Source organism: Microchirus variegatus (genome assembly GCF_963457635.1).
Source record: "Microchirus variegatus genome assembly, chromosome: 4".
Lineage (NCBI taxonomy): Eukaryota > Metazoa > Chordata > Actinopteri > Pleuronectiformes > Soleidae > Microchirus > Microchirus variegatus.
Window position 1 is genome coordinate 18,204,982 of NC_139805.1, and position 26,039 is coordinate 18,231,020.

Consider the following 26,039-nt stretch of genomic DNA (forward strand, 5'->3'; position numbering starts at 1 on the left):
CATGGACTGTATTCAATTGGCATTCACTCTCAGGTCAAATGACTGTGCCATGCACGCTTTAATCAGCTTTGTCTCTGATCTACGTCAATGGGAACATAAGATCCCGATGAAGGGTCAATAAATTAACATCTCCTTTGTCTGCTCTATTTTTTGGTCCAATACTACGGCACACATTAATCTTCTGGTTAGCATAGCCATTTGCATTAAAACTTGGGACTGTGCTCGATATGATTTATTTTATCCATTGGATCATCTAAAGGATTGATTTAAAGATAAACCAAATGAATGATGCAAAATAGTGACCGCCGTATCATAACATAACTCAGTACATGCACAGTTTAATCGCGCTGAGACCGTAGTCTGACTAAGACAGGCAATCGGACAACCAGAAGAGTATGAGTACACATGTGGAGGAGAAAAACATGCATGTGCAGAACTGAAGTCTGATTCCAGTCCGTATACAAGCGTATACATGCAGGAGTAATCGGACTATGAATCTTATTATCCAGGTATCTTAGTCCGACTAAGACCAGCTCAATTTTAATTGATTACATGACTAAAAACGGACTTATTGTCGTAGTCCGACTAAAATCTGACTTTTAACATGCACGTAAATGCACTGACTGAAGTTCATATTCAGGGTAATATAACTTGACCTTTTAGTACAAATTACAATACAGCACTGACTACTCAAAAAAAAACAAATAACTACTCAAACTGCAGGCAGATTGTGCAGCCTGACAGTTTTACTTTGATTTCACTCTGTAAAACAATGGGACATGAAAATCCTCACATTTTTAAGAGACAAAGAAAAATACAGTTCCCCCCCCTGAGCCAAATGGCTATCAAAAGCTCGAGTGGTCCAACTATCTGTCAAAAACCACAAGGTTTTTACTTCACAGTGACATGAAACAGAGACAAACAGAAACCTTGGCATTTCACTTGAATAATTACAATAAATTTGCATATGTTGAAGCATCAATTTTTTTTGCACATTTCACTACAAATATTTAAGTGAAATGGACTTGGCTGACAAAGCTAACAGAAACAAAAGTTTATTAAAATACATATTTTCATTGTCAGAAATATTCATTTCTGGATTATGACCTTGCTCAAAACCTACTTGTGCTGCACCCTCAACTCCACTCATGTATCCGTTCTGCTCCTCCACCATTTTCACTCAGGGGAACATAGCACTTGCACAAAGACTGCGTTGTTCTCACAATACAAAGCAGGGAGAAGAGGAGAACTGGTGAACTGTGGTCCGTGCATTAGAATGAGTGCAGGTGACCAAGTAGATGCCTCTCAGTGCAACATCAAATTGATGTGCAGCACTCAAATGGAAAGGGTGACCATTGATGTGGACGTAACCGTTGATTCAGACTCACAGGAATACAGCAGAATGTCAGTGTGTCAGTGGATAATTGAAGCGGTCATGTTAAATAACCCACTGACCCAATTTTGATCAACTTTTCTAAGGAACCAACATGAGGGCAGTTCATGTGGTATTATGGGCTGGACTGTGACTTCTCATTTGAACAATAAAACAGAATAACCGTGTATATGTAGGTGCCCCTGTCCATGACCTCTGTTGAGCAATACTCATGTAACACTCAGTATCAAAACAACGACATTTTGGCAGGAAGCAACGCGATTCACAGCCACTGACATATAAACGGCAGCATATACACCAGGGAATGTGTCGAGCAACTGTATTCATAGAAGGTCAAGATGATGGATAGATTTGCTTTGTTCGTGGTCCAGTCCAGAGTTAATATTTACATCCATCCACAAACACATCCATCCTGGCTTGCATGTTATTTGGATGAATACACTATCCAACTGCCAAGGTTATTGTAGATTCGGAAATTAAATAGATATTAAATAATGAATACTAAAATTGTATAAAAATGTATGAAAGTTTAAAGAAAAATGATAACTAACTGAAACTGAACTGTGTGTTTATAGAAGTAATTAAAATTGTAGGGAAAATGTGCGTCATTTTCGTCTTTGTAAATGTATTTCATACATAATCCACACTTCAGAGTTCATACGAATTGTGTTTATCTTTTGTTTTCAATTTGTGACAAAAGGCTATGCAAGTTAAACATAACATTTGTTATGCTGTTAGTAGACGTTTCTAATGAGGGTTATTTATTATTATTTGTGTTATGTTCATGTATTTCTTTAGTCTGTTGGCTATTTGAGTTTGACCTTTCACAATACCTCAACACTATGACACACATTTCGCACTTCAGGCTAACTTCTTGTCGACCATTAGATTTGATTCAAGGATGGTTGTTCATCGGTCCAAAATAAATGTTTTCAATGGCACCTTTTATGTGTTTTTATTATGGGCTTTTTGCATCTTGTACCTGGCAAATACTGGACAAACACTGGAGGTGGACTCCAAAGCACGACTCGACAACAGCCCCAGCTTAAACAGAAAAACACCTTTCACTGCTCTCGAACAAAAACAGGTTTCCAAAAAGCACAAGGCAACAAAAGGCAACAAAAGACACAAAAACACAAAAACACAAAACAGGTCAAAAGGAGTAACTGATTTGAAATAGCGATAAGGAAGCTACAGACACAGGAAACACACAAGCTAAATACACAGGTGGAGGGAGAACTATAACGATGGACAGGTGAAACACATCAGGGCGGGGCAGCTAATCACAGAGGAGGGAAACTCAACAGGAAGCAGACTCTAAAATGAGAAAAAATAATAAAGCATTAAAAAAACAACAACAAAAAAAAACTAGCTAACCTGCTCTAAAATCTAATTAAAACTAATTTGAAAAACTAAAACTAATGAAAAATCCCAAACTATTTTAACCTTGCCGACCACATATTCATGCACCACCACCCCCGACATATTTGATTTTATTTTCCGTCATCCCTGCAGCAGCTCCAGATTCCTGCTCTGCCCTTGTTGCCCTCTGGATGCGCAGAAGTGTCTCGACCCGATCATGGTCACTAACAATAGATCTGTTATAAGTGGATGTCGACAGTGAGGTGAGACGGCTGCAGGACGCAGTGGAGCTTGAACAACACTAATTTGCTCCTTCCAGGTGCTTGTGAGACAGGAGGCAACGCAAGGCAGGTTTTTTTTTTTTTTTAAACTAAATTTAGCAGTATTAAAATGTGCTTTATATAAGGTATGGATGTGGTGTCATTGAGTGTGTTAACATGCACACTAAAAAAAAGATTATTATCAGGTTTTTGTAGTTATCTGGTTATTCAAGTTCTGATGTAAATGGAATAAACTGATATCATTATCGGTTTATTGCCGTTATCGGTATCTGTTTAACACAAATATAGGTTTCTGTCAATAACCTGATTATTGCCCATGAGTGTGCATGCAAATGCACTCAGTGTAACTGTTCACCAGTGTGAAGGATGCTGTCATATAAAGACAACACACGCTGACTGGATACAAAAGAATACAGCAACACAATAAAACTTTCATGATGAGTTGCTTTCATCTGTACAAACACTTTCCACCTCTATCATCTCTTAAGTGACGTGAACAACACACGTGTGACAGTGAATAGCCTCTGATGTCAGGGTGAGCATCAAAATACAAAATATTACTTTATCAGGAATGTTTGATGTATTGTATTTTCCTTTTATAATTTTGATGATTCAACTGTTAGTTAGTTTGCTGGTTAATTACTATGAAACTGTAGTGTACAGTGTGACTGAATGAAAGAGGATAAGTCTTACTATTTGCTTTATGGTAAAGGAAAAACAGGCATTGTGTTTTTCCCCCTGAATGTGTCGTACTTTTACACCCAGTCAATCAAGAACAAACAGCTTGTAAGTGGAATATCTTTGGAGTGAATTGGAGTTGCATTTATCCACTTTTCAAAGAGTCTTTAAGTCTTTAATTGCTCCTCCAGGCCTTGCTCCAGGCTCCAAGTTATACCAGGGTCACGTAAATACAGAAAGATCAAAGAACCTGTTTACACTGTCAAGAAAATACAGCTTTAATTTAATGATATAATAATATACATACAAAGGGATCACATTTTACTGTCAAACAGTGGCCTCGAATGCCACAATGCCTTTGCTGATGTTTAACAATTCAGGTTTAAAATCAGTGAGCTGGGAGGAAATTTAGGGATTTGGACTCTGACAAGTGTGACTTACTTTAGTGTGCACATTCCTTCTCTCGGGTCTGCAGGACAAAAATGGAGGCTTAATGTGCAAATATGTGTATTCTAAATTGTAATATTTGCATGCCATCTCAAGACACTGAGCTCCCCTCTGACGTGCCTACATAGCAGTATTATACTGTGTGTGTGTGTGTGTGAGTGTTCTTCTAATCTGCTGAGAGTGACAACGTTGCACAGAAGGAACAACATCAGCGTTCACCTTGAATTTCTCTCCTGCGTCAAAGTAGTGTGCAAACGTGTGCCACTGAAAAGCTCCACTGAATAGAAGCACTGTCCTTCAGTGTCTGCCTCATATTAAGTGCAGCAGCACTCAAACGTATCTTATGCCACAACAAGTGGAAAGGCTTAAAGTCTCGAGGAGTCACATTCTGTCCGTGTGTGGAGTGTGAAACACCGAGTCCGGATGGCTGTTTGTGTGAAGGGAGTGCAGAGGTGCTCCATGCTGTCGCGCTCCTTCCACTGTCTGACGCATGTCTTTATTTTTTTTCATTGTACTTGGTGCCAATTTTTTTTTGTGTGTGTAGAGAACAGTGTGTTCCCGTCAAAGAACAGAGACACACATTCTCCATTATTGCCTGCAGCAGTTTGGCCTGTTTATCTCTCGTTCTTACTCCTGTGGTGTCCTAATGTCCCAGTCATCCATGCAACACACACATATCAGGTTCCCGCGAGCCAGTCTGAGACCTCAGCTATGTACCTCAGCATTGAAAGGTATAATTTTTAAGTGTATTATCTTTATACGAAGGACTTCCGCTGATGCAGAGAATGATTCATATTTCGTTTCTCACGCATCCTCCTTCCTTCCTGTTACATGCCCTCACAAACACTGAAGAGAGAGGTGACCTCGCGATTTGCCTCTGTCTGCTTCTAAATCAGACGTTCACACATCAGTATCCGGCGGAATTTTTTTTTTTTCCTTTTTCTTTGTGTGATGTCCATGAGGGTTGATGCACAACTGCAGAGCAAGCACGAGAATATGTATGGGTGTGCATGTTTATGTGCATATGAATGCGTGTGTGGAGTCATGAGTCAAAATGTCAGGATGAAATGAAGTGAAGGAGAATCTCTTTGCACATGTGCACAGTGTAGGATATGGGGGACATATCAACACTCACTGTTTTTAAAGTCATTCACCTTAAAGTTTATGGATTTGGGCAAATTTAGCACAATAAAAAACATGCAATATGGGAATTAGGCAAATTGGACACTCTGAACTGACCGTAGATGCGAGAGTGAATGGTTGTTTGCCTCTATATGTGCGATCTGTCCAGGGTGTCCCCCGCCTATCGCCCTATGTCAGCTGACATTGGCACAGCTCCCCCCGCGACCTTCATGTGGAGGATAAAGCGGTAGAAAATGGATGGATGTATGTTCAAAGCAAAAACTAATCTGCTGACAAAAAGCACACAGATAATGTTCGAAAAATTCCAAAAACAACTGTCTGGAGCTGGAGCTTTAACAACAAAAATTAACCAATTAACTTCCCCCTCCATATTTGATGCAGTACATAGTTCATGTTAAAGAGGACATAGTATGCAAAATCAGCTTTTTAATCATTTAAATCCTCATATTTGGTCCTATCAGTCTGCAAAGTGTGGAAAAAGATGACTCACTCATGTTTTTGAGGTCAACGTTGATGTTGACTTCAGCGCTCACTGGGACGTCAAAATGTGCTAAATTCCTGGAACTGTTGTCTCGTGGAGCTCCACTTTGTCCGTAAAACAACGCAAGAGTGCTGGCGAGGGCAACGGCATCCAAAAACAGGAAGTCTGGGAAAAGTTCTATTCTTGGCGCCACAGTGCAGCACAGAGTTCTACACAAACTTCCAGCCTCAGAGGATTTATCTGTCCAGTGGATACATGTTATATATGACTGCAATGTGCCTGCTAGAGCCTGCAAATGATCACTTTTCCAAATGCTAACTGCTGTTAGCTCCCAGTAGCCTCTGTGGCTGATGTCATTTCCTGTCACTTAAGTTTCGTTTTACTTTTTTTTAAGGTGGACCTAAAGAGATACTACTAAACCGAGCGTTCTGAACAGGGCTGTTTTGGCAGGGTGATTGAACTGCTGTGGTGCTTCATCCTTATGGTAATTTGCCCAAAGCATGTCACAGACATGTTCATTACGACACCAAAAAACTACATTTACTAGGAGAAATAGGGTATAATATGAGTCCTTTAAAGAAAGAAGAATATTTTTCTGTTACATGAACAAAACTTCAAAGTGAAACAGAGCTGAGAAAAGGGAGCAGGTCAATCACAGGACTGTGGGTCATTAACTTTGTATCTCTACATCAAAGTCCAGACTCTGGTGTTCATCAGCGAGTGAACGTGTGCAGTTTCTTCCCTAAAAAAGTTTCACCCCACAAAAAAAGGCCACTTATCCAGCAAAGGATTAACGCGGTCTGAGGCACATTATCTACTGTGGGTTTGGAACAAATTACAAAAAAACTGAAAGAGCAAAGAGAAAGTTTCACACCAGGGAATCTCAGTCAGTCACTGATGAAAATGTTTTGTTGGTTTTTCGAGTTGTTTTTCACCTGAATTAACACCGACTCACAGGATTGTTGGTGTTTTCTCTGCTTAAATGTGCTTTTCTCGCCTGTCTGTCTGCAGCATGCTGATGTGTGGTCACAGGTGTCTAATCCACCTGAGTTCAGGTTTATTCATCCGGTCAGAGGTAGTGACAGGACTAAGCCTGTTTTTCAGTTTGGGTGCAAAAACTTTATTGACACATGAGGACAGCTGATTGACAGAGAGGCTGCCTCAGGGGACGACGACGACAAACACGGGGTTAACTGTCAGCGATCATGTTTGACAGCGGTCCGTGTAAACATCATTAATATTTGGAATCTCAAAACATCTGAGTCACACATTTCATTTACCACTTTGTTTTGCTCCTCCCCCTCCAGAAACAAAACACCTCCATAACTCATGCATCATTACACAGTACACACACACAGTGCTACAATGCATGCAAATACACTACTTTTGTAATTAACAGAATGTGAAGCAGGACTTGGCAGCACCTCCATTTTGGCCGCGCATCTACAAACCGGGGGCTCGGGCCAACAATGAAGCTGCCTGCTCACATTAAAGCCCCACGGCTCTGCAGTTCAGCAGCCTGGACTGAGAGACTCGGCCCTGGGGAAAAGACTAAATTGTTGACAGTGAGCAAAACGCATGAATCTGGAGCTGTGAACCCCATCTGTCTGCGTGCCTTCATCGTATTCTCTGTGATTTGATCTCATTAAAACTCCCCGTGTGATTTTAAAATAGAAACTAACATAAACACATGTTTAAGTGTTTGTTGCAACGGATGCCTGATCAATGACTATTAGGCTGGAACTGAAATGATTTATACATCACTTTCAATTTGTGTTTTGGTAAGAAAATGTGTTTTAGTCTTGCATGTATTGTGTCTTGTTTTGTTAACTTCCTGTTTTATTTTGTATCTGTTGTATCTTCCTGTTGTTTTTGGTCTAGTTTGATTTCTTACATTTCCCCGTGTTAGATCAGTGACACCCTTTTGGTTTCTTATAGTCTGTCACTCACTATAGTCTGACCTTTTGTTTTTGTAACCCATGTGTTGCTCTATAAAATTTGGATTTGTCTACCTGCACTGTCTCACAAGTCATTTTCCCTCCACTGAGGTCCAGCTTTACTTGAGCAACCTTTTTTAAAAAACCTAACACTAAACAAACCCAGGACAAACCAAGAGAAAACAAACAAACAAACAATCTCAGCTGACACAGGGCGATAGGCGGGGTACACCTTGAACAGTTCGACAGTCCATCACAGGGACGCGAGGAGACAAACAACCATTCACACTCACACCTACAGTCAATTAAGCGTGTCACATTTGCCTAATCCCCAGATCTGCAAGTTTTTGGAGTGTGGCAGGAAACCGAAGAACCCGGAGAAAACCCACGCACACACAGGGAGAACATTCAAACTCTAATTGTAACATATTTTTTGGCAATTAAAGGACCAGTGTGTAGGATTTAGTGGCCACCAGTGGTGAATGTGTGTATGACAAGTGACACCTGGAGCTAGTGTTTGGCTCAAGGTCATTTAAGAAGACAACAGTTCTTAATTTGCAGGAGATAATAATATATTAAACATAGTACTGTATTAAATTTCAGTTGATATATGGCTCAAGATGCCAAACACTGGACTACCCCTGGACATATGCACCATATAAGTCTATTATTTCACTCACAGGTTGCTGCACGTGAGCAGCAAACACAAATTCTCAGTCAGTGAAAAGAGGATAATCCCCGTGTTTAAGGTCTTATGTCAAATACAAGTCTGTGGTCACGTGTGCGTCACACTCATATCCTCTATTACAAGTGCAACACCTTTAGCCCTCCCACTCTCCTGTCTCACCACCATTCATTTAGAAAGTGGGGAGAGTGGAAACCGAGCATTTTTTTCAGCTGTGGAATGTAAACAGGAGCATGATGAAGATTTAAATGTTATACATCGTGGTTGTTAAGAAGTCAGCCAACGGACTTAAAATCATTTAAAGCTCAGAGCTGGTGGTCGTAGGAGCAGGAGGAGGTGTGGTGATTGGGGGCTATTGTTATTCAGAACCAGTGGCAGAGCACACACAACCCCACTGTCACACCCCCCCCCCTCCACCCCGCCCCCCTCCACTGCTGTTGACATTCAGAAGTATGCGAATGCTTCGACATGTTAGAAGGTTCACATTTCAATGAGAAAAAAACAAGCCCTCTTCCTTTGTGCGAGCTTGTGCCAATGCAATTTCCATTGGTCGCTGGAAATGCAAATGATCTTGTGGATACAAACAAATTGAAAGTTGAAGGGATCTATGAAAAGATGTGTGAACTATGTGTGATCTGTTTTTCACCTGTTTTTTTTTATGATTTCGCTTCTGTGAAATCAAGCAAGCAAGACAAAAAAACAAGATAGAGGGACCAAAACAGTGGATTATTTATCCACACACTTCTGTCACTTTACAACCTCAACCTGTGATTGGAGACCAAATAGAACAACTTTTTCTTAGTTGCATTCAAACTTACGCTGAAGAAACGACATAATGACAAAAATCTAAGGAACAAACTAGCGTCAGTGTAATTGGCCTCGAATAAACACCTTTTCAAACAATGATTACAGGCAATGAGGATGATAAGCATCCGTCATGGTCCTGATGAACATATGACCATGGCACAGGAGGTTTTGCCCCAGGGGAGGAGCATTCGACACTGCCCCAGTTCTTCTCTGATATTCCAAATGACCTTCCTTTGTGGGAGGAGGCCCGAGGGCGAATGGCTCATCTCAGCTTTACTGCAGCCACCTCGGGAAATCAACCCTCACCTCTGTGTCAACAAGGACATCCTTCTGAGAACACTCTCCTCCTCCTGCAGATTTCACCTGACCCTCGCCCCCCTCCCTCCACTCTCCTCCCTGCCTGCCCCCCAATTAACTCCACATTCCTCTGTTTGAATACCTCAAACTGACAATTGTCCACACCCCAGTTGAAGGATTTATCCCCCTGTTTTACCCACTATAACCAGCTATTGTCACCTCTGTGTGAATAACACTCTGATCCTGAGTCAGGCCTTGTTCTGCTCTGTTTTAGCCAAACACGTCAAAGCTATTTTAATTCACCTCCAGTTCTGCCTTAGGGGAAATAAAGGACATGCTCTTACACACAGCAGGGTTTAAGCTTATTGGAGTTACTGTGCTACAGTATGAAATGTTTCAATGCCACACAGACTTACAGTGTGTCACACTAGAACCCCCCAAATTATTCATTATAGTTCGTCAAAAACTGGTCATTGAGTTTAAATGCATTTTAAAGTAAAATTTTAGTCAGACTAAGACGTAATTTGGCTTTCTTAATGTCATGGAAACACCAGTCCGATTAAAATTGAGCTAGTCTTAGTCGGACTAACATTCGTAGCCTGATTACTCCTGCATGTATATGCTTAGTCGGACTGGAGTCGGACTTGACGTTGTGCAAATTCACCAAAATTTCCTATCTGTCATTGACCAGGAAGTAGAAGGAGACAACGATGGCGTTGGTGAGCGCAAAAGCTACGAGAAGACCCACTTTTGGACTGACGAGAAGACGAGATTTATACTTTAGAATCACGGCTCGATCCATCTCGTCGTTCGCTGATGGTTTGTTTGCATGTGACGTGAAGGTCAACAGGAAACTGAATCATTGCGCACTAGCTTATAGAGAGATACATCGCCACCTACAGAGGTGGAGTCAGATGTACAAGACCATTAAATTGTTTCTTTCCTCCCACATGTACACTCAGCGAGTTGTCCGATTGCCTCAATCAGACTACCAATTGACTCAGTCGGACTACAGCCTTATCTCGATTAAACTGTGCATTTAAATGTACTGAGAGAGAGAGAAACATGGCAAAATTGAGGTTGGTACATGTTTTGGACAGACAAGGAGACCGATTTCAGGCCCTGTCAGCTTAAATAATTGTATTTAGTATAAAGTTAAAGGTCAGAAGACTCTGAATAGCACTCACATGCTAACAAATAGCTGCATACTACAGCGGAAACCACCCAATACAAATAAGCTGAAAGGGGCCGTTTAATTTCATACAATAAATGGATTCCCCCTCTTGTGATTATATACTGAGAGAAGGAAAGTAGTGCAACAGAACTCTGGATATCACATGTTTATTTACATATGTGTCAGATAATCTATGGATTTTAACAGCGTGGCTTCCTGCCAAGGTGGTGTTTTGAGCTAGTGGAGCGCTATTGAAAGGCGTAGTTGGTCCTGACTTTTTCAGGTATTCCTCTTTCCACATTTGTGAATCACTTTTAGAAGAATCTACTTTGACTTTAAGTGCGAGTCATTCACCACTGAGCGAATCCTGCATTGTGACGAAACAATAAAACACCCACACGAGCCGACGCTTTTTACCTTCTCACCTAGCTGCTAGAGGAGGGAATGACTGTGATGATGCTTTCTTTTCTTCATATGCAACAGTGTGGGCCTGAAGAGTAATACATAACTCATCTAATTCACTTACATCGTTTTTTTTTTTTAAATAGTAATGGTTGCCTCTTGTTACACATTAGCATTTACAGGAACTTTTATTACCAGGAAATTATTTACCCGGGGACAATAATTCCCAGTAATCTGTGTGATTCTCGTCACAATCAGAGTGTTGTCAAACGATTAAATCATTGCATTTCGCTGTAATAGTTTTAAAAGAAATGTGACACTCACACAATCAGCTACACGAAAGATAAAAAAAGATAAATAGTTGAACTGCTTAGTTGGTCATACAACCATTAGATATTACAGAACAATGTCACAAAGACAAGGATTAAAGTCCTCCCGTTGTGTCAGGTGATAGTTAGATCACTCATGAAACAAACATACGGTCATCTCTAATGCAATGTGTGAATTTTATTTTGAAAAGCCATTTGATGTTAAGTTGTGCCATTTTGAACAGGTGATTTCAGTTAGATGAACACATGATCTTTGGTGTGTGTGTATTGTAATGAAAGCATCTGTCAAAAAGTGTTTTGGAAAATGCGCACTTTGATCCTCGGTTGTGAGTTTTGTTGCTTAGTGTTTTGAAATCAACATCAAAACAAACACCACTTATGAAAATGTCTCAACCACAGGGAAAACAATTAACATGTCATGAAATCTGCTCCGTTATTTACTCATCTATTCTGTAGTGTGTGTACCTACAGTGTTTACTCACACAGGTCCTGTGTGTGTGTGTGTGTGTGTGTGTGTGTGTGTGCTCAAGCTCCAGCACCAATTTCATATTTCAGCGCCGCCGCCTGTCATCAGCGCTCTTATCAAAAAACACATACCAGACCATAATCATAATCACGGACGACACGGTTGCCAAAATACCTCGGAGCACATGAGCACAAATGAAAGATGGAGAGAGGGAGGTGATGGAGGTGGATGTGAAAGAGCAGGGAAGAGAGGGGGGGGGGAGTGGGACAAAGAGAAATGCAGATTAGGAGAGCAGCTGCAGTCACAGAGCCGGCACGTGAACGATAAACAAACGCAGCTCGTGGATATAACCGTCGGAAATATGAGGTCGTTATCTCCGAACGATGACGATGATGGTGTCTCTCACAGCTCACAGCGTGAATGCTGAATGACTTCTTGTTAGGTATGTGTGTGTTTGTGTTGGTGAGCTGGGAGGTGGGGATGCAACAACATCAGCCCCCTGTGTGGAAGATACACAAGTGTATAGAGGCATGTCTGAACAGGCTCCCAGCTGCAGCTCCACACTGCACAATCACAACCATAGAAACAGTTAGTAAGTCATTTGCTTTTGGTGCACGAGACAACACAATATATCTAAGAAAACTTAGAAGAAAATTTAGATAAAGAACAAACATGATTCATTTGCATCCCACTGGATTACACACATTCTGTTTGCTTACTTGTTTACCTTTTTTCTTAACCACATTCAAAGAAATACAACAATACAGTTTGAAGTTTTCATAGCTATACTCAACAAAAGTCTAAACGCACAAACTTGAAATGGTGAACACAAATAGAATGTCATGACATTTGCTCTGATTCTACATGCATTTGTTTATGGAATGATTTGTTTTGCTCAAACCCAGTAGTCCAGTGTCACTTGACCACTCCTATTCACTACAATCTCAGATTGTGAGTATTTCAACTCACGAGAGTCATGGAGCATGGCAGAGTGGTGGTCAATATGTGTGACCAGTACACAGACACTCCTTATGGTCTGGTCAATAAAAGGGCACACCAAAATGTGGACTGTTGTCACTTGTCAATATGCCACAGATGTCACAAATCATGAGGGAGCGTGCCATTGGCATGCTGAGTGCTGAGTTGAGCGTTTATGTGCATCATTTCACGATCATTCCAGGCCACGATCGACAACCTGGTGATGTCCATGCGTTGCCGCTGTACCGCTTTGCGTGAGGCTAATGGTGGACACACGTTTTTCAAGTTTGTGAACTTGGATCATTGACTTTTGTTTTGAAATTGATCCTAATGCTCGCAAATTAAAGCCACTTTATTTATAAAGTTGTACTGTTATTTTTGCATAGTTACTCTGTTTTGTCACATAACGATAACTACAAGTTTTTCTTCGTGCGTTTATATTTTCGTTGAGTTTAGATATAGATTTTTGCATTCGGCACTTTGAGTCTCCACCGAATCTATCTATCTATCTATCTATCTATCTATCTATCTATCTATCTATCTATCTATCTATCTATCTATCTATCTATCTATCTATCTATCTATCTGATTCCAGCAGAAAGCATGTTTTCTTTGCTTTCCCCTCCTCAGTCTGAAGTCTCACCTGCTGTAGCAGCATTTCTTTGACTTATTTATTTATATTTTTCCCACCGGTGAGTCCACGTGTAGACGGAGAACGAGGGGTGTGGCCTGCTGAGAGCAGGAGGAGCAGGAGGAGGAGGAGGAGGAGGAGGAGGAGGTGCTCAGTGAGACGAACCCTCCTCTGCCGGACTATAAAGTCAGCGCAGTCCTCTGACCACGAGCAGCAGCACATTCACTTCACTCAGTGCTGAATATATCATTCACATCGACGGAACCAACGTGTTTTTAGGACTAAACCTGGATTAACCTCGCCGGTTTTAAAAAAAAATCAGAATCATCTTTTGTTTTTCTCTTCTTCGGACAGAATTGACAAGAAGACAAACAAAAAATGCGTCTCATCCACAACATGACGACCATCGCGGAGTGTCCCGCACCTGAATACTCGGTCACCAACCGAGGCATCAAAATAGCTGTGATAGGAGGCAGCGGCGTTGGCAAAACAGGTAAGAAAACATCGATGCAGTTGATGAAAAACGTAGTATTTATAAAGTATAAAGTCACTCTTCTGTGTGTCACACTATCTAATCCTGTCTTGTTGTTATTTCAGCGCTCGTGGTGAGATTCTTGACCCGGCGCTTCATCGGCGACTATGAGAGAAATGCCGGTGAGTTCACGGACTGTGGGATATTTGAGTGAAATGGGCTCAAACGCATGTTAAAACACTGCCTTTAAATCTTACAAGTGTTTAATATCTACTGTTTTTCTCTCTGTGTGTTTGTAGGAAACCTCTACTCCAGAGAAGTCCAGGTGGACGGAGAGCAGGTGACCATCCAGGTTCAGGACACTCCTGGTGCAGAGGTGAGCTCCAGGCTTATTCTTCTCTGACTGTGCTGACTGGAGGTAGCAGAACTGTCCATCACATGCAAAATCTGCAGATAATCCAGTAAAATTCTAATCAAATCCACTGTATTTTTTATTAGCTGGATATAACTTGGTATTATTGAAACATTATCTCCTTATTACCAGACTATGGACCTTGCATGATAAATAAGTATTATTATAAAAAGGATGGCCCCCCACGTTGTTAATGTATTGTAAACCCGCTTTAAAGGGAAGAGCCCACCAGTTTTGCCATCTAATCTCCTATTTAGGCTAATGGATGTCTGAGGCCAGAGTAAATGATACACCACACTCCTGAATCGCCCACACCTCCTCTCTGCTCTGCAGGAGTAACTCTATCACTCTTGTCTGCCTCAGTCAGCATTCCAGTCATTACAGCATATCAGTTGCACAAAGTCCGAGAACGTTTAATCTGTTCTCAACTCAGGAGAAAAATGTTAATCTGACTGTGTTTTAATCAGTCTCCATCTTACTCTCTCTCTCTCTTTGTCCCAGATGACAGATAATGGCATCAGTCTACCTGAGCACGTGACCTGCGCCATCCAGTGGGCTGACGCCGTCGTGCTTGTGTACTCGGTCACTGACCGGTGCAGCTTCGACCAGATCGAGCAGCTGCACCAGCTGGTTTCTCGCGCGAGCGGTGCCAATATGCCCCCTGTGATCCTGCTGGCCAATAAGTCAGACATGGTGCACCTGAGGCGGGTCGACGCCCAGCAGGGCCCTCTGCTCGCCACCACTCTGGCCTGCTCTTTCTACGAAGTGTCCGCTAGCGAGGACTACAGCCAGGTGCACGGTGCTTTCCACAGACTGTGCTGCCAGTTTGCCAAACAGCCGCCTCGCGTCTCCAGCCCCTCAAACACCTCCACGAGCACCGCCACCACCACCACGGAGAAGAGGCGCTCGCCACTCATCCCCAGGCCAAAATCTCCCAATATGCAAGACCTAAAGCGGCGTTTCAAGCAAGTGCTGTCTGCAAAAGTCAGGACCGTGACGTCAGTGTGAGCTCCAGACGTGAGACGTGGTCCAGAGTGGCCGCAGGAAAGAAAGCTTTGAAGGGGGAAGAGAAAAGACAGCAGACACAAGTCTGTGCTTCTCCACTGGTGTCCTGTTCCAGTCTGGCAGACAAAGGCAGGACTGAGGTTGAACAGTGGAAGGTTCTGGACAGTGACAGACGAAATCCCGTCTTGGTGAGCAAGCGTCTGGTCTGCAGATACGGCCTGTGAAGAGAAGCTGTGAGGAGGTTCGTCGTCCACTGTGGAAGAGAAAATACAAACACCGACACAAGAGCAAGGCTGAGCGAGGCTGAATGAAGCCCAGACTCTTTCATACTAAACCATGTAAATCATGATCTCCTGGCAACAGCAGCTCTGAAGGACTTCACTGCTTATTTTTAGCTGCAGAGTCTTTTTTTTTTTTTCTGAACTCTGTGTCACTTCATTGTCCTGTCAAAACGATGGTGTTGTTAAACAAGTCTTATTGAGCCACAGCTTTTTTCAGCTGTGAATATGTGTCTGTGTGTTTTGGGGTGGGTTGTAGTGGATCAGCAAATCCAGTATGTAGCATGTCATTATCACTGATGCACTTTAACAAAGGCGGAACGGTCCAAGAGGGCTGTTCTTATTTATTTGTTAGAAATTCACGTTTTGTTCACAATAAATGATGATGAATTTGACTTTGTCTCTGGGTTTTTAATGGGACATTAAACATGCAATGAACTGTTTATATACAATAACCAGCCATTTTATTAGGTACACCTGTTCAGCCATATGTTATAACCCTTTACACGGCATCAACCTGATGCATTTAGACGGCCTGCTCACATTCGAAATGGAAAAGAAAGGTGATTTAAATGACTCAGTTTATGAGTATTTCAGAAACTGCATCCACTGGGATTTTTACACACAACCATGTCCATCGTGAGCTGCAGTTTTCTGGGTGAAAATTCCCTCCCTGTTGTCACAGATTGACCAGACTGCCTGGAGATCACACAGAAGCAACAGCAGCTCAAATAGCCACTGGTTATAACTGACCTCTGAACACACAGTTGGTTTAACCAAGAAGCAGATGGACTCTGGGTGCCTCTCTTACCACTTTATGAGACGGCTGAAAAGTGTATTTTTTTAAAATATTAATTTCTTCATAGATTTATATTTATTATATTATTATGTAAAGACTGTCCTTGGCTTTGCAAACCAATGACAAAGTCCTACTGCGAGGGGGATGACGCACACACACAAAGGTTGCCTGGGCCATGAATAAAGCAATTCTGATAAACTGGAGACGACGGAGACAATGTCTGATTCTCTGATCTAAAGGTCGCTCTCAAGCCAAAATAACAGATGCTATCCCTGAAAGCAGAAAATCGGTCCGACAGAGTTAGAGGAGTTCATGTTAGTAGAGATGACCTTGACATATAAAGAGACTCTTCTGAGAATTACAACCTCTGAGAAGGGCACTTAATGACATTAAGCACTGTTCTCAATTAACTCTGAATTGGAGTAGGTTAAAGATCTGTTTATTTACAGTTGATAATTTAATAAGTGAGTCTCAGAATATCAGAAAAGGTTTCCTGGATAACTTTACTCCTCGTCCCACCCTGCGCTTCACAGAGCGTCGGAGAACACGAGAAGTGTTAAGGCGACGCTTTAAAGTGTGTGCAAATGATCAGGCTCACAGCAGACCGTGTGAAACGACTTGTCAGTTACTCCCCTCGACACGTCGGTGAGAGCGGACACTGACAGAGAGTGTGTATTCTCGCCACCTTCCTCTGTTCACACTTCCACCTGTAATGAGTTCACACACACACATACACACGTCTGCTTTTACCGCAGCCTGACACATACTGACAAAGTGTAAGAAAGAAAACCCACATCCATCGCTCATTATGGAGTTATATTATTTATTATTAACATTTGGTGAAAGCTGTATCTAAATCATAATGTTGTCATTTTACACCTGGTGCTGAGAAAGATACATTAACACATCATTTATTTACCATTCTCAAGAAAGATAAAGCCACCCCCCAGTGTTTCCCAGTCCTCTTGCCCTGGTCCATAACACCTGATTCTAAGTGATTATAGAGACATACTGTTGGGTAGTATATTCAAATATTGACAAAAAACCCTTCCTAAATGTTACACGCCGGACCTTTAACTATCTTAACAAACAAAGTAGGAATGTAGCTTGCGTTCCTTGATTTCCATTTACAGCCTTTTGTTCATAGCGCAGAAGTCATTTCACACATTCACAGTCCTTTTATACACCAATATCAGGCGTAAGTCTTTTGGTGGTGAAGAGCAACTCAGGGACATCTGTCGGCCTCAGCAATCTGGTCGACAGAACCAGCACCTGGAGTGAAAAACAACACGGTCATTTAGGGTCAAGTGAAGGTTGTTTTCAGGATTCTCAACAGCTGATGTGGAGGAACAGCAAGTCTTTTTGGGGGGAGGTTTTGAGTGTGAAACTCATTGCCCTGTTCTTATTTTTTCGGTTGTTTGGTCATGTCAGAGGACATACATTGTTGTCTTGGTTGTCTTTCATACCTGTATTTCGTTCCAATTCAGGGAGTTATATGTTCTAATGTTGTACTTAACCTTAGTTTGATTGGTTTTCACACTGCAGTGTAGACTTGACATGCCCTCAACGCTACATGCTTGTCAACAGTGTTGTGATTGGTCAGAATGTTGTGGGAAATTTGCCGTTCTCTGGATGGTGATATACAGAATCAGCGTTCAGTATAAGAACAATTTGAGAGAGCAACTAGGCTACATAGAGAAAATAAGGCCTTATATCTGATGATGATGATGATGATGATGATAGGAAGACACACTGCTGCTGCATCCTTACACCTGCGAGAAGACATGTTCTAGAGACGTATCATGACCTAATGAACCGGACAGATTGTATTCTGAAGGTGCATCAGATAAGCTGCTTGGTTGTATAGCCCATTTACAAGCCTTTAGACTCTTTTAAATGTGTAGCTTGATCTCTGTTTACCAAAGTTGTTTTCTGGCAACAGCGCTGTTGGTCGTACTGGTTTGTGGGTAAATGCAGCTGGATAAATAGTGTACACGCTGCAAACAAACTGTTCCGTGGAGCGATTGCAACTGAGCTGAGACCACCCTCTCCAAGCGGTCTCAGCCTGGTTTGTTTGTGCCGGAGCAGGGTGTAACTGCTGTGTTCACACAAGCTCATTAGAACTGATCTCAGAATATATACTCAAGATACTCAATGTTGAGGATATTCACAGACGTCACCTGCTGCAACCAGGTTCTCATTGGACGATACCAGCCGTCAATCACACCGGTGTCCACTCATAACCCGTTGCTTTATCGTCCATTTTCCTCTTCATGGAAAAATGATACACACAATTGGCATTGGCATCCACTGCCACCGTAAACTTATCATAGAAATGGTTACTGACGTTATATATCAAGTGAGAAGTAGGCTCATTTTCCATAGACTTCCATTGAAATTAAGTTCTTTTTGCAAACAGCTGAGTCGCCCCCTAGTTTCTATTCAGTATATTGCTCCTGGTTTGGCTTCAGTGAGAAAGTGTGTATTTTTTATATATTATATTTAAAACACAGCAGGTACATTAAAATGGTGACTTTTGGTCATTTACGCCAGGTACAAATGTTGTTTGAGGCTTTATTCAGGCATAATATTCATGAGCTGTGTGGGATTGGCAACATGTATATGGGTTTAAAGGTGCATTATGTAATAAATCTAAAGCAACTGGCCATAAAATCCTCCTAATATGTCACAGAGACTCAGGAATAATGTTCATGTAACAAACTGAACTCACCAACAACAACAGCACAGCCAAAATATTTGCATTAAAATTTTTTTTGCAGACTGCAAATCATGTTTATGTTTTGAAATAATGGTTTGGCATGTGGCGCCACCTACCGTCGTCTACCAATTATTGCAGCCAGTAGAGTCTCAGCTGACGAGCAACCACGGGTTGCCAGTTAGATCAAAAAAAGAAACCTAAAACACCTTGGTATTTTAGATTTGAAGGTAGTACCCATTTTGGGCCACATTCTTACATATGGCACCTTTAAATATGTATTTTGCTCAAGAATTCAAACTGTAACTGTAACAAAAACAATGAAACTGTATAGAGCCACTACAGGCGTCCTTAAAGAAATAAAGCACAAAAATGATTAACTAAAACACAGCTGCCAAGCTGCTGACTCAAAGCCAGAATTGTCCAGGAGCCCCAGAAAACACGAAAGGCTAAGGCTGCCCGCGAGACCTTTGATAACGCAAAAGGCTGAAGTCAAAACAAACTGCTATACACTTGGAAACAGGCAATTGACATCGAACACACACACAGTTCTGAGTCAGTGTTTACAGAACCCACAGGGAGGAGAACCTCTCACTGCTTCTGAAGGTGAGACAGTGAGTGAGCACAGAGCACTGCAGGCTCAGGGTATATGAACACTCCCCACACCTGAGCTTCATCAACGCCAATCAGTGCCACACACACACACGCACACACACACCTGATGATCAGTGAGCTGATTCTCCCTCCACTCGCACAGAGCCAGAGCCACAGAGTGCCCTCACAATAATATATCATAGTCTTTGAGTTGCTTACAGTCATGCCCTGAGCTCTGGCGAGTGTGTAGAGCAGGGGTCACCAACCTTTTTGAGACAGAGAGCTACCTTAAGGGTAAAAAAAAATATGGAGGGCTACCATATAATATTTTTTTGTTTGTTTACCATTTAAATGATTAATATTATGCATTCAACTGCATACACATTCATTCCAGTGCTTACTCCTAACGATTATCAGTTTTTATAAACAATATCAAACATATTTTACTGAGCGATCATACGGAGACATGCAAGTGAGGTGAAGTAAAGTGAGCCCAGCTACGTTGGTGACCCCTGGTGTAGAGCTTTCAGAAAGGCTGCGAGTGTTCACAGCAGTCACTCTGGAGATTCTCCTGCCAGCTCACGAGTACAACAGTTCACGTCCGCGTGACTTCATGTGATAAACGCAGCAGGAGAAACTCCAGAGACTCTGGCCACAGAGACTGCCTAAAATAAATGTCTGGCTTCTGTAAAGTATGACCTATAGGTGCTTATTAAGTCGCGTAAATATAACACTACAGTCGCATGGGAAGGGTGTGTGTGTGTGAAAAGTGAATTCATGTGCAAAGAAGAAAACTCTTCACATCCACCTGTGAAGTCAGTAGGGGGTGAAGACTGACGCTAGAATACACAGATTTTTGGATGCAGATGCAGGTTCAGCTGCACTTTGTGTGGTTTTATGAGGATTGTTAGCAGCAGTTGTGCGCTGACTTAAACACTTTTTGCTGTGCTTTCTCATCAGAACTGGAACTATACGGCTCTCTTATGTTGTATAACAGAGCAGCTCTGTTCCTCTGCTGCAGTGTTGCTTTAACTCCAGGTCAGAAGCTAAAATTGGCACCGGGTCTGTCTGTAGTGGCAGAGTCTGCGTCTGAGGAATTTTGGCCAAAAAACTGAAAGAAGACAAACTTTGCTATGTGTTTTCAGTGGAGGGTCGGTTTAAAAAGATGACACAGAACTAGATGCATCTCTGGTCCACAGTATGTTGTGTATGTGGTAAGAGTGTGAATGTGCAGGCCAGTAGGTTATTATATAATCTCATCTGCATCTAGTTTTGCTGATTACAGATGGAGGTCTTTGATCCTTACAAAAGCCTTTCATTGCCTTTTGTTAAGACAAACCCATGTTACCAAGTCCGACCTCCCTCGTCGCCCTCCTCTCACTCCTCTGACACAGAGAAAAACACATTCATCTGCATGTTTTCAGGGTGCCACAGTAGACTGCATATGTAATCGGCACTAAAATGGCTCAAAACGCAGGCCAGGCAAACAACAAATTTGTGCATGTAATTGATATAAGTGTAAAGATGAGATCTACACCAGGTCTGACTGATATCTGATCAGTGAAAGTAGGTCACTGTGCGCGTTCATTCTTTGCCAGGTAATAAATGGGTCCTCGTGTCGCATCAGTGTGCCACAAAGTCAGCAGACGATATCAGTACAAATGCATATTCAATCTGTAGTTATTTGTCATTGTTATTATTGCCAATATTTATATTTCTGTATTTATATACAATGTAAAAATAAGAAAAAAATAAACAGAAGTTTAACAGTAATAGGGACAATTCAAAAAACAACAGGCACATACAGAACAGGTACTGCACTACAGCATGCAGTTGTTTTCAAGCTAGATGTTAACTAGTGCAGTACACTTCACTGTTTATGACTCAAAATCAAATACAATTATATTTTTGGACGTGTATATGAAACTCAAGCGTACCCACTTAGTCGGATAGCTCAGAACACTGAGTGCTGTGCATTTAATTTAATTTACGACTTGTATCCAGCTGCATTTACCCACGAACTGCTACGGCCAACAGCGCTCTTGCTGATTGTCAGAAACAACTTTGAGATGAAACGACATTTATGAAGATGTTGAAGATTCATCGAAAACAGTGCTTTGCTACATCATGAGTAGTAACTTGATTTATCCCTTATGGATGAGGACATGAACAGCTGTAGACACACTGGTCTTTCTAATTGCACCTGGAGAAGTACACGGGCAGTTTGTGTCCTTTTAGTGCGGTGATCACATGAACACATGTACGCCCAGCCTGTTTAAATGAAGTCTTGCTGGGCTTTTAGTTGGCTGAAAAGAACCAAACAGGACGTGAATGTGTGAGGTCTTTCTTTTTGTCTGCTTAGACCAGAATCCCCGGAGTTTTGTTAAATGACAGGGCTGTGTGGACAGTAGGCACATCGAGAGCAGAATGTATGAGTTTTGAAACACAAATAGATTTAATATTGATGTAGCTTGGAATTTAGTTACTGGTAGTTAACCCTTGCGGCACAGGTGAGCACCTATGGTAAATTGCCGTTGGAATAATACACAACTCCTTATATGGACATCCTGGGTGTGTGTTTATAGGTCACATATTCAGGTCTTTAAAAAAATTTGTGTTTTTTTCGTCTTTTTAAGTGTTGTTGAGTAAAAGTTATTATTCATTGGTAACACTTCAGATCAGACTAGGTGCTTACTAACATGCACATAACACTTAGGGAACACATATTCACCATTAACTAGGTGCTTACTAATATATATATATAAATAGCATACTAGCCCTTTATTAGTAAATATTAAGCACGTATTAACACCTCATGTAGGAAAAATCTTAATTTGTGTCATAATAGAGGTAGAATAAGGTTATGTAGTATAAGGTGTTAATACGTGCTTAATGATTACTAATAAAGGGCTAGTACGCTATTTATATATATATATTAGTAAGCACCTAGTTAATGGTGAATATGTGTTCCCTAAGTGTTACCAATTCATTTTATATCAAATTTTTAGTAGTGATATAAAGTGGCAATAATTGTGCAGAAGTCACAAAATAGTCACATGATGTTTTTGTGGACTTTGAACTGTGAGAAATTTCACAAATTCAGTCTAATTTTAAACATTTTTAGTACTTTTTGCTCAGGTGTGTTTATATAGTTGGTGAAAATGTAATTTTTGGTTGTGGTGGAAAAAAAGGATGTAAGAAACTCTATATTGCACATTACCCTCTGTATATACTGTATGTTTAATCATAATCGTAATGTGTGTAAAGTGGTGCCTGCTCACCTGGGTCCCAGGCTTGTGTGTGGAGACGGTCTCTTTGATGAGACGAAGCTCGGAGGGTGTGACGCCTCCAACCACAAGGAGCAGGAGCACAGAGTTGTCGCTGGGATGTGGACGACTCACCTGGAGTTAAAAAAAAAAAAGGGGCATCACTGTTGGTCAGTACTTTTTTTAGGCCCTCTTAGGTGTTGAAAATGACAACCATAATGCTCACACAGTAGCAAACCTTAACCATTTTCCTCTCATTGCTACTACATGTGGTCGTGTCTGTGTTTTTGTCGTTGAGTCACTGCACAGCTGGACTCCTGTGATATTACCAGGACATAGGTCAACTCAGCGCGCACAATGGCTTCCCACACTAGTGTTACAATGGCTGACACGTGGACGCATGTAAGCAGACACACACCCCTCACCATACGACACATGCACACCGACAACAACTCCTGTGTCGGTAACTTCACGCAGACTCGGAAATTTCCTCGTGCCACACAAACAATTCTCAACCGACTCTTGGAGATGAATTTTAACAGCGGGGTTAATGGCTTTGTGCGATTACTTGCGCGGCACAGACAAAACCTGTCCATGCTAAGCAGGCAATGACAGCTACAGGGAGGCAGACCCGAGGTGAGAGTGGCTGTACACGTGAAGACAGCAGGGGGTAAAGCCTGAGGCAGTTCAACATGTGTTCAATGATAAGTCAACAAAGGCTTTCTAGTGTATTTACTTCTTTAAATTCGATTAGCATATGTATTTTTTCAATAAATACTTCATATTTAACAGAAGATTCTCTGGCACGTGACATCACAGATATATAATCCACCATCTGTGTTTTGCCTGTATCCAAAGAAGCGCCTGCACCATGTGCGCTGCCATGGGTTTGCACAGGGAGGGAGGAGCTTATGGAAGTGTGTCTGTGTGGGGAAGTGTGAGCTGAAATGTGCCTTGGAGTGGGAGGGGGGAGGAGTAAACATTCAACATTATTCTATATTCATGAGGAGGAAAAATGTTCCTCCCTGAAATGTGCTTGTGTTTTGTGACTCACACTCAACCCACTGTTGTCAGTGCAAGACATCAGACCACTTTTATTGTGCCTTTTTATTCTGCATTTTATTCTTATTTTAAGTCTAGGCTTATAACAAACATTTAAGATTAATAGAATTGTAACAATTGAGCACTGATTGGTGTGAAAAAAAAACCCTGAAACAACAGCAGCTCAAACAATGTCGGATGAGGAGGTGGACTCTAATCTGTCATAAGAAAGGATTGTGTTCATACAGCTCAGAAACATGCCACACAAGTCCTCGAACCACCTCCGAACGTGGGTTTTGTGATCAAATCTGAGGCCGCATTCAGAACGGATTAGGAGCGTTCCCTTCAGACATGTAGTTGATGCGATCTGCCCGAGATCTGATCACTAATACCAGGCCTGAACAGCTCATTTATATCGTGTTTATTAGGGGTGGGGGAAAATCGATTCACATAAGAATCGCGATTCTAATCATCCACAATTCTGAATCGATTCATAAACCAAAAAAGTTTTTTTTATTTTTTTATTTTTTTATTTCTATTTTGAAAAAAACACACAAAACACCAGTTTGTGTTATTTGTGTATAGTTTATTTTTGTAACTTCTGGGATAAAAAGGCAGCTAGCCTAAGCTTTTATTTATGCAAGTTATTTTTTTGTACAGTAAGTTTTAATTTGTTTTGAATGAATAAATGTTAACTTTTGTCTTAAGTTTGCCTTTGTGTGATTACATCATTGGAATCAGTAAAAAAAAAAAAAAAAAATCTTTATCATTATCTTATACAAACTGTATTGTTTTGATGCCATATTTTGCCTTAGCACACTATTCATTGTATCAGTTTTTGAATTGAGAATCGGTTGAATCAAGAATCGATTTTGAATTGAATCGTGACCCTAAGAATCGGAATCGAATCGTGAGACACCTAAAGATTCACATCCCTAGTGTTTATATACATAAGGGGATGCAACCGTTTCAAATGCTGTAAATGTTGACTACATACTTCTTCGCTCTTCTACATTGGCGTGGTTGCTAAACAAACACAACACTAGAGGGCAGTGCAGAGTTCAGAGCATGTCACAACAACCAAATTGTTCTGCCATTGTTGAAACATCTCGTTCTAATATTGTCTCACTTGAAATCGTACATTATGTCAACATATCCCACTTTTTACATAAAATCACTCTTTAGAGAAGGAGACGCTCCGGTCAATGGACTTGCGAGAAGAAGGTCATATGACTAAAGCCACTTTAACACTAAAATTAGGGGTTTTCCAGCGATTTTGTGAACCTGGGTGAACCCACTGAAAAATAGAGGTGACTGTTGTTCTGCCCTCGAGTGTTCCCCTGTGCCAACCATTGATCAGCTAACTTCTGTGAAGTTGTATATATGCTGTTGTATTGCCACAGGAAGAAGAAGAAGGCACTGCTCCAAATATTAATTACATACCAAAATAGTTTTTTATGGTTAAAAATGATCCAGATGCTCAGGACCCACTCAGAGCACAACTGAGTGGGCTCGTAACTCACCAGTGGAAGCCACTGCACTCAAGTATTCATCGAGTCTTATTGAGAACCCTCAGACAGACTTTCAGGAAAGATTCTTGTTTCCATTGTAGCTCACACAGAGCACAAATTTCATCAGAGGCTGTTTTTCCCCTGATTCCCCGACAGAAAACTGTTATAACAACGAAACTGCTTTAAATCAACACTGCAAAATTTACAGTGGGATATGCTGGGACTTTAAACACATACTTGCTGGTGCTTGTTAGATAGATAGAGAAGATGTGATTGAATTGACTTTTGAAGGAGCTGCGACCTGGATCTTCTGGACATCTGGGACTCTTGTCTAAATAAGGACCGAACATAGCACAGCAGATGTACACAGACAGATAACGACGATATTTAAAGCTATGGTGCTTTAAATGGGTCAGAATTCTGAGTAGTGATGTATACATACCGTATATACATA

The 26,039-nt window shown here is 41.3% G+C and overlaps 2 protein-coding genes across 2 annotated transcripts in view; one reads left to right on the forward strand and one right to left on the reverse strand.

Moving 5' to 3' along the window:
• The first annotated feature begins 13,861 nt into the window (after positions 1-13,861).
• rasl11b (RAS-like, family 11, member B) lies at positions 13,862-15,773 on the forward strand. The gene is made up of 4 exons (XM_083887916.1): positions 13,862-13,984; positions 14,089-14,145; positions 14,263-14,339; positions 14,877-15,773. Exons 1-4 carry the CDS (start codon positions 13,870-13,872, stop codon positions 15,381-15,383), a joined length of 756 nt encoding a protein of 251 aa, XP_083744042.1. The 5' UTR covers positions 13,862-13,869; the 3' UTR covers positions 15,384-15,773.
• A 1,821-nt stretch (positions 15,774-17,594) lies between these two features.
• The window catches only part of scfd2 (sec1 family domain containing 2), an 85,684-nt gene continuing 77,239 nt past the window's right edge, over positions 17,595-26,039 (reverse strand). Inside the window, exons 8-9 of the mRNA XM_083888656.1 lie at positions 23,049-23,168; positions 17,595-17,729 (exon numbers count right to left, since the gene is read on the reverse strand). Coding sequence (XP_083744782.1) covers positions 17,637-17,729; positions 23,049-23,168 — 213 coding nt within the window. The 3' untranslated portion in view covers positions 17,595-17,636. The remainder of the gene's footprint in view (positions 17,730-23,048; positions 23,169-26,039) is intronic.

Bases quoted from the DNA above. Each gene is read 5' to 3' on its own strand.
- rasl11b (XM_083887916.1), top strand. From the start codon at position 13,870: ATGCGTCTCATCCACAACATGACGACCATCGCGGAGTGTCCCGCACCT. The intron at 13,985-14,088 runs GTAAGAAAACAT...TTGTTATTTCAG, and splicing joins CAGCGGCGTTGGCAAAACAG to CGCTCGTGGTGAGATTCTTG. The intron at 14,340-14,876 runs GTGAGCTCCAGG...TCTTTGTCCCAG, and splicing joins AGGACACTCCTGGTGCAGAG to ATGACAGATAATGGCATCAG.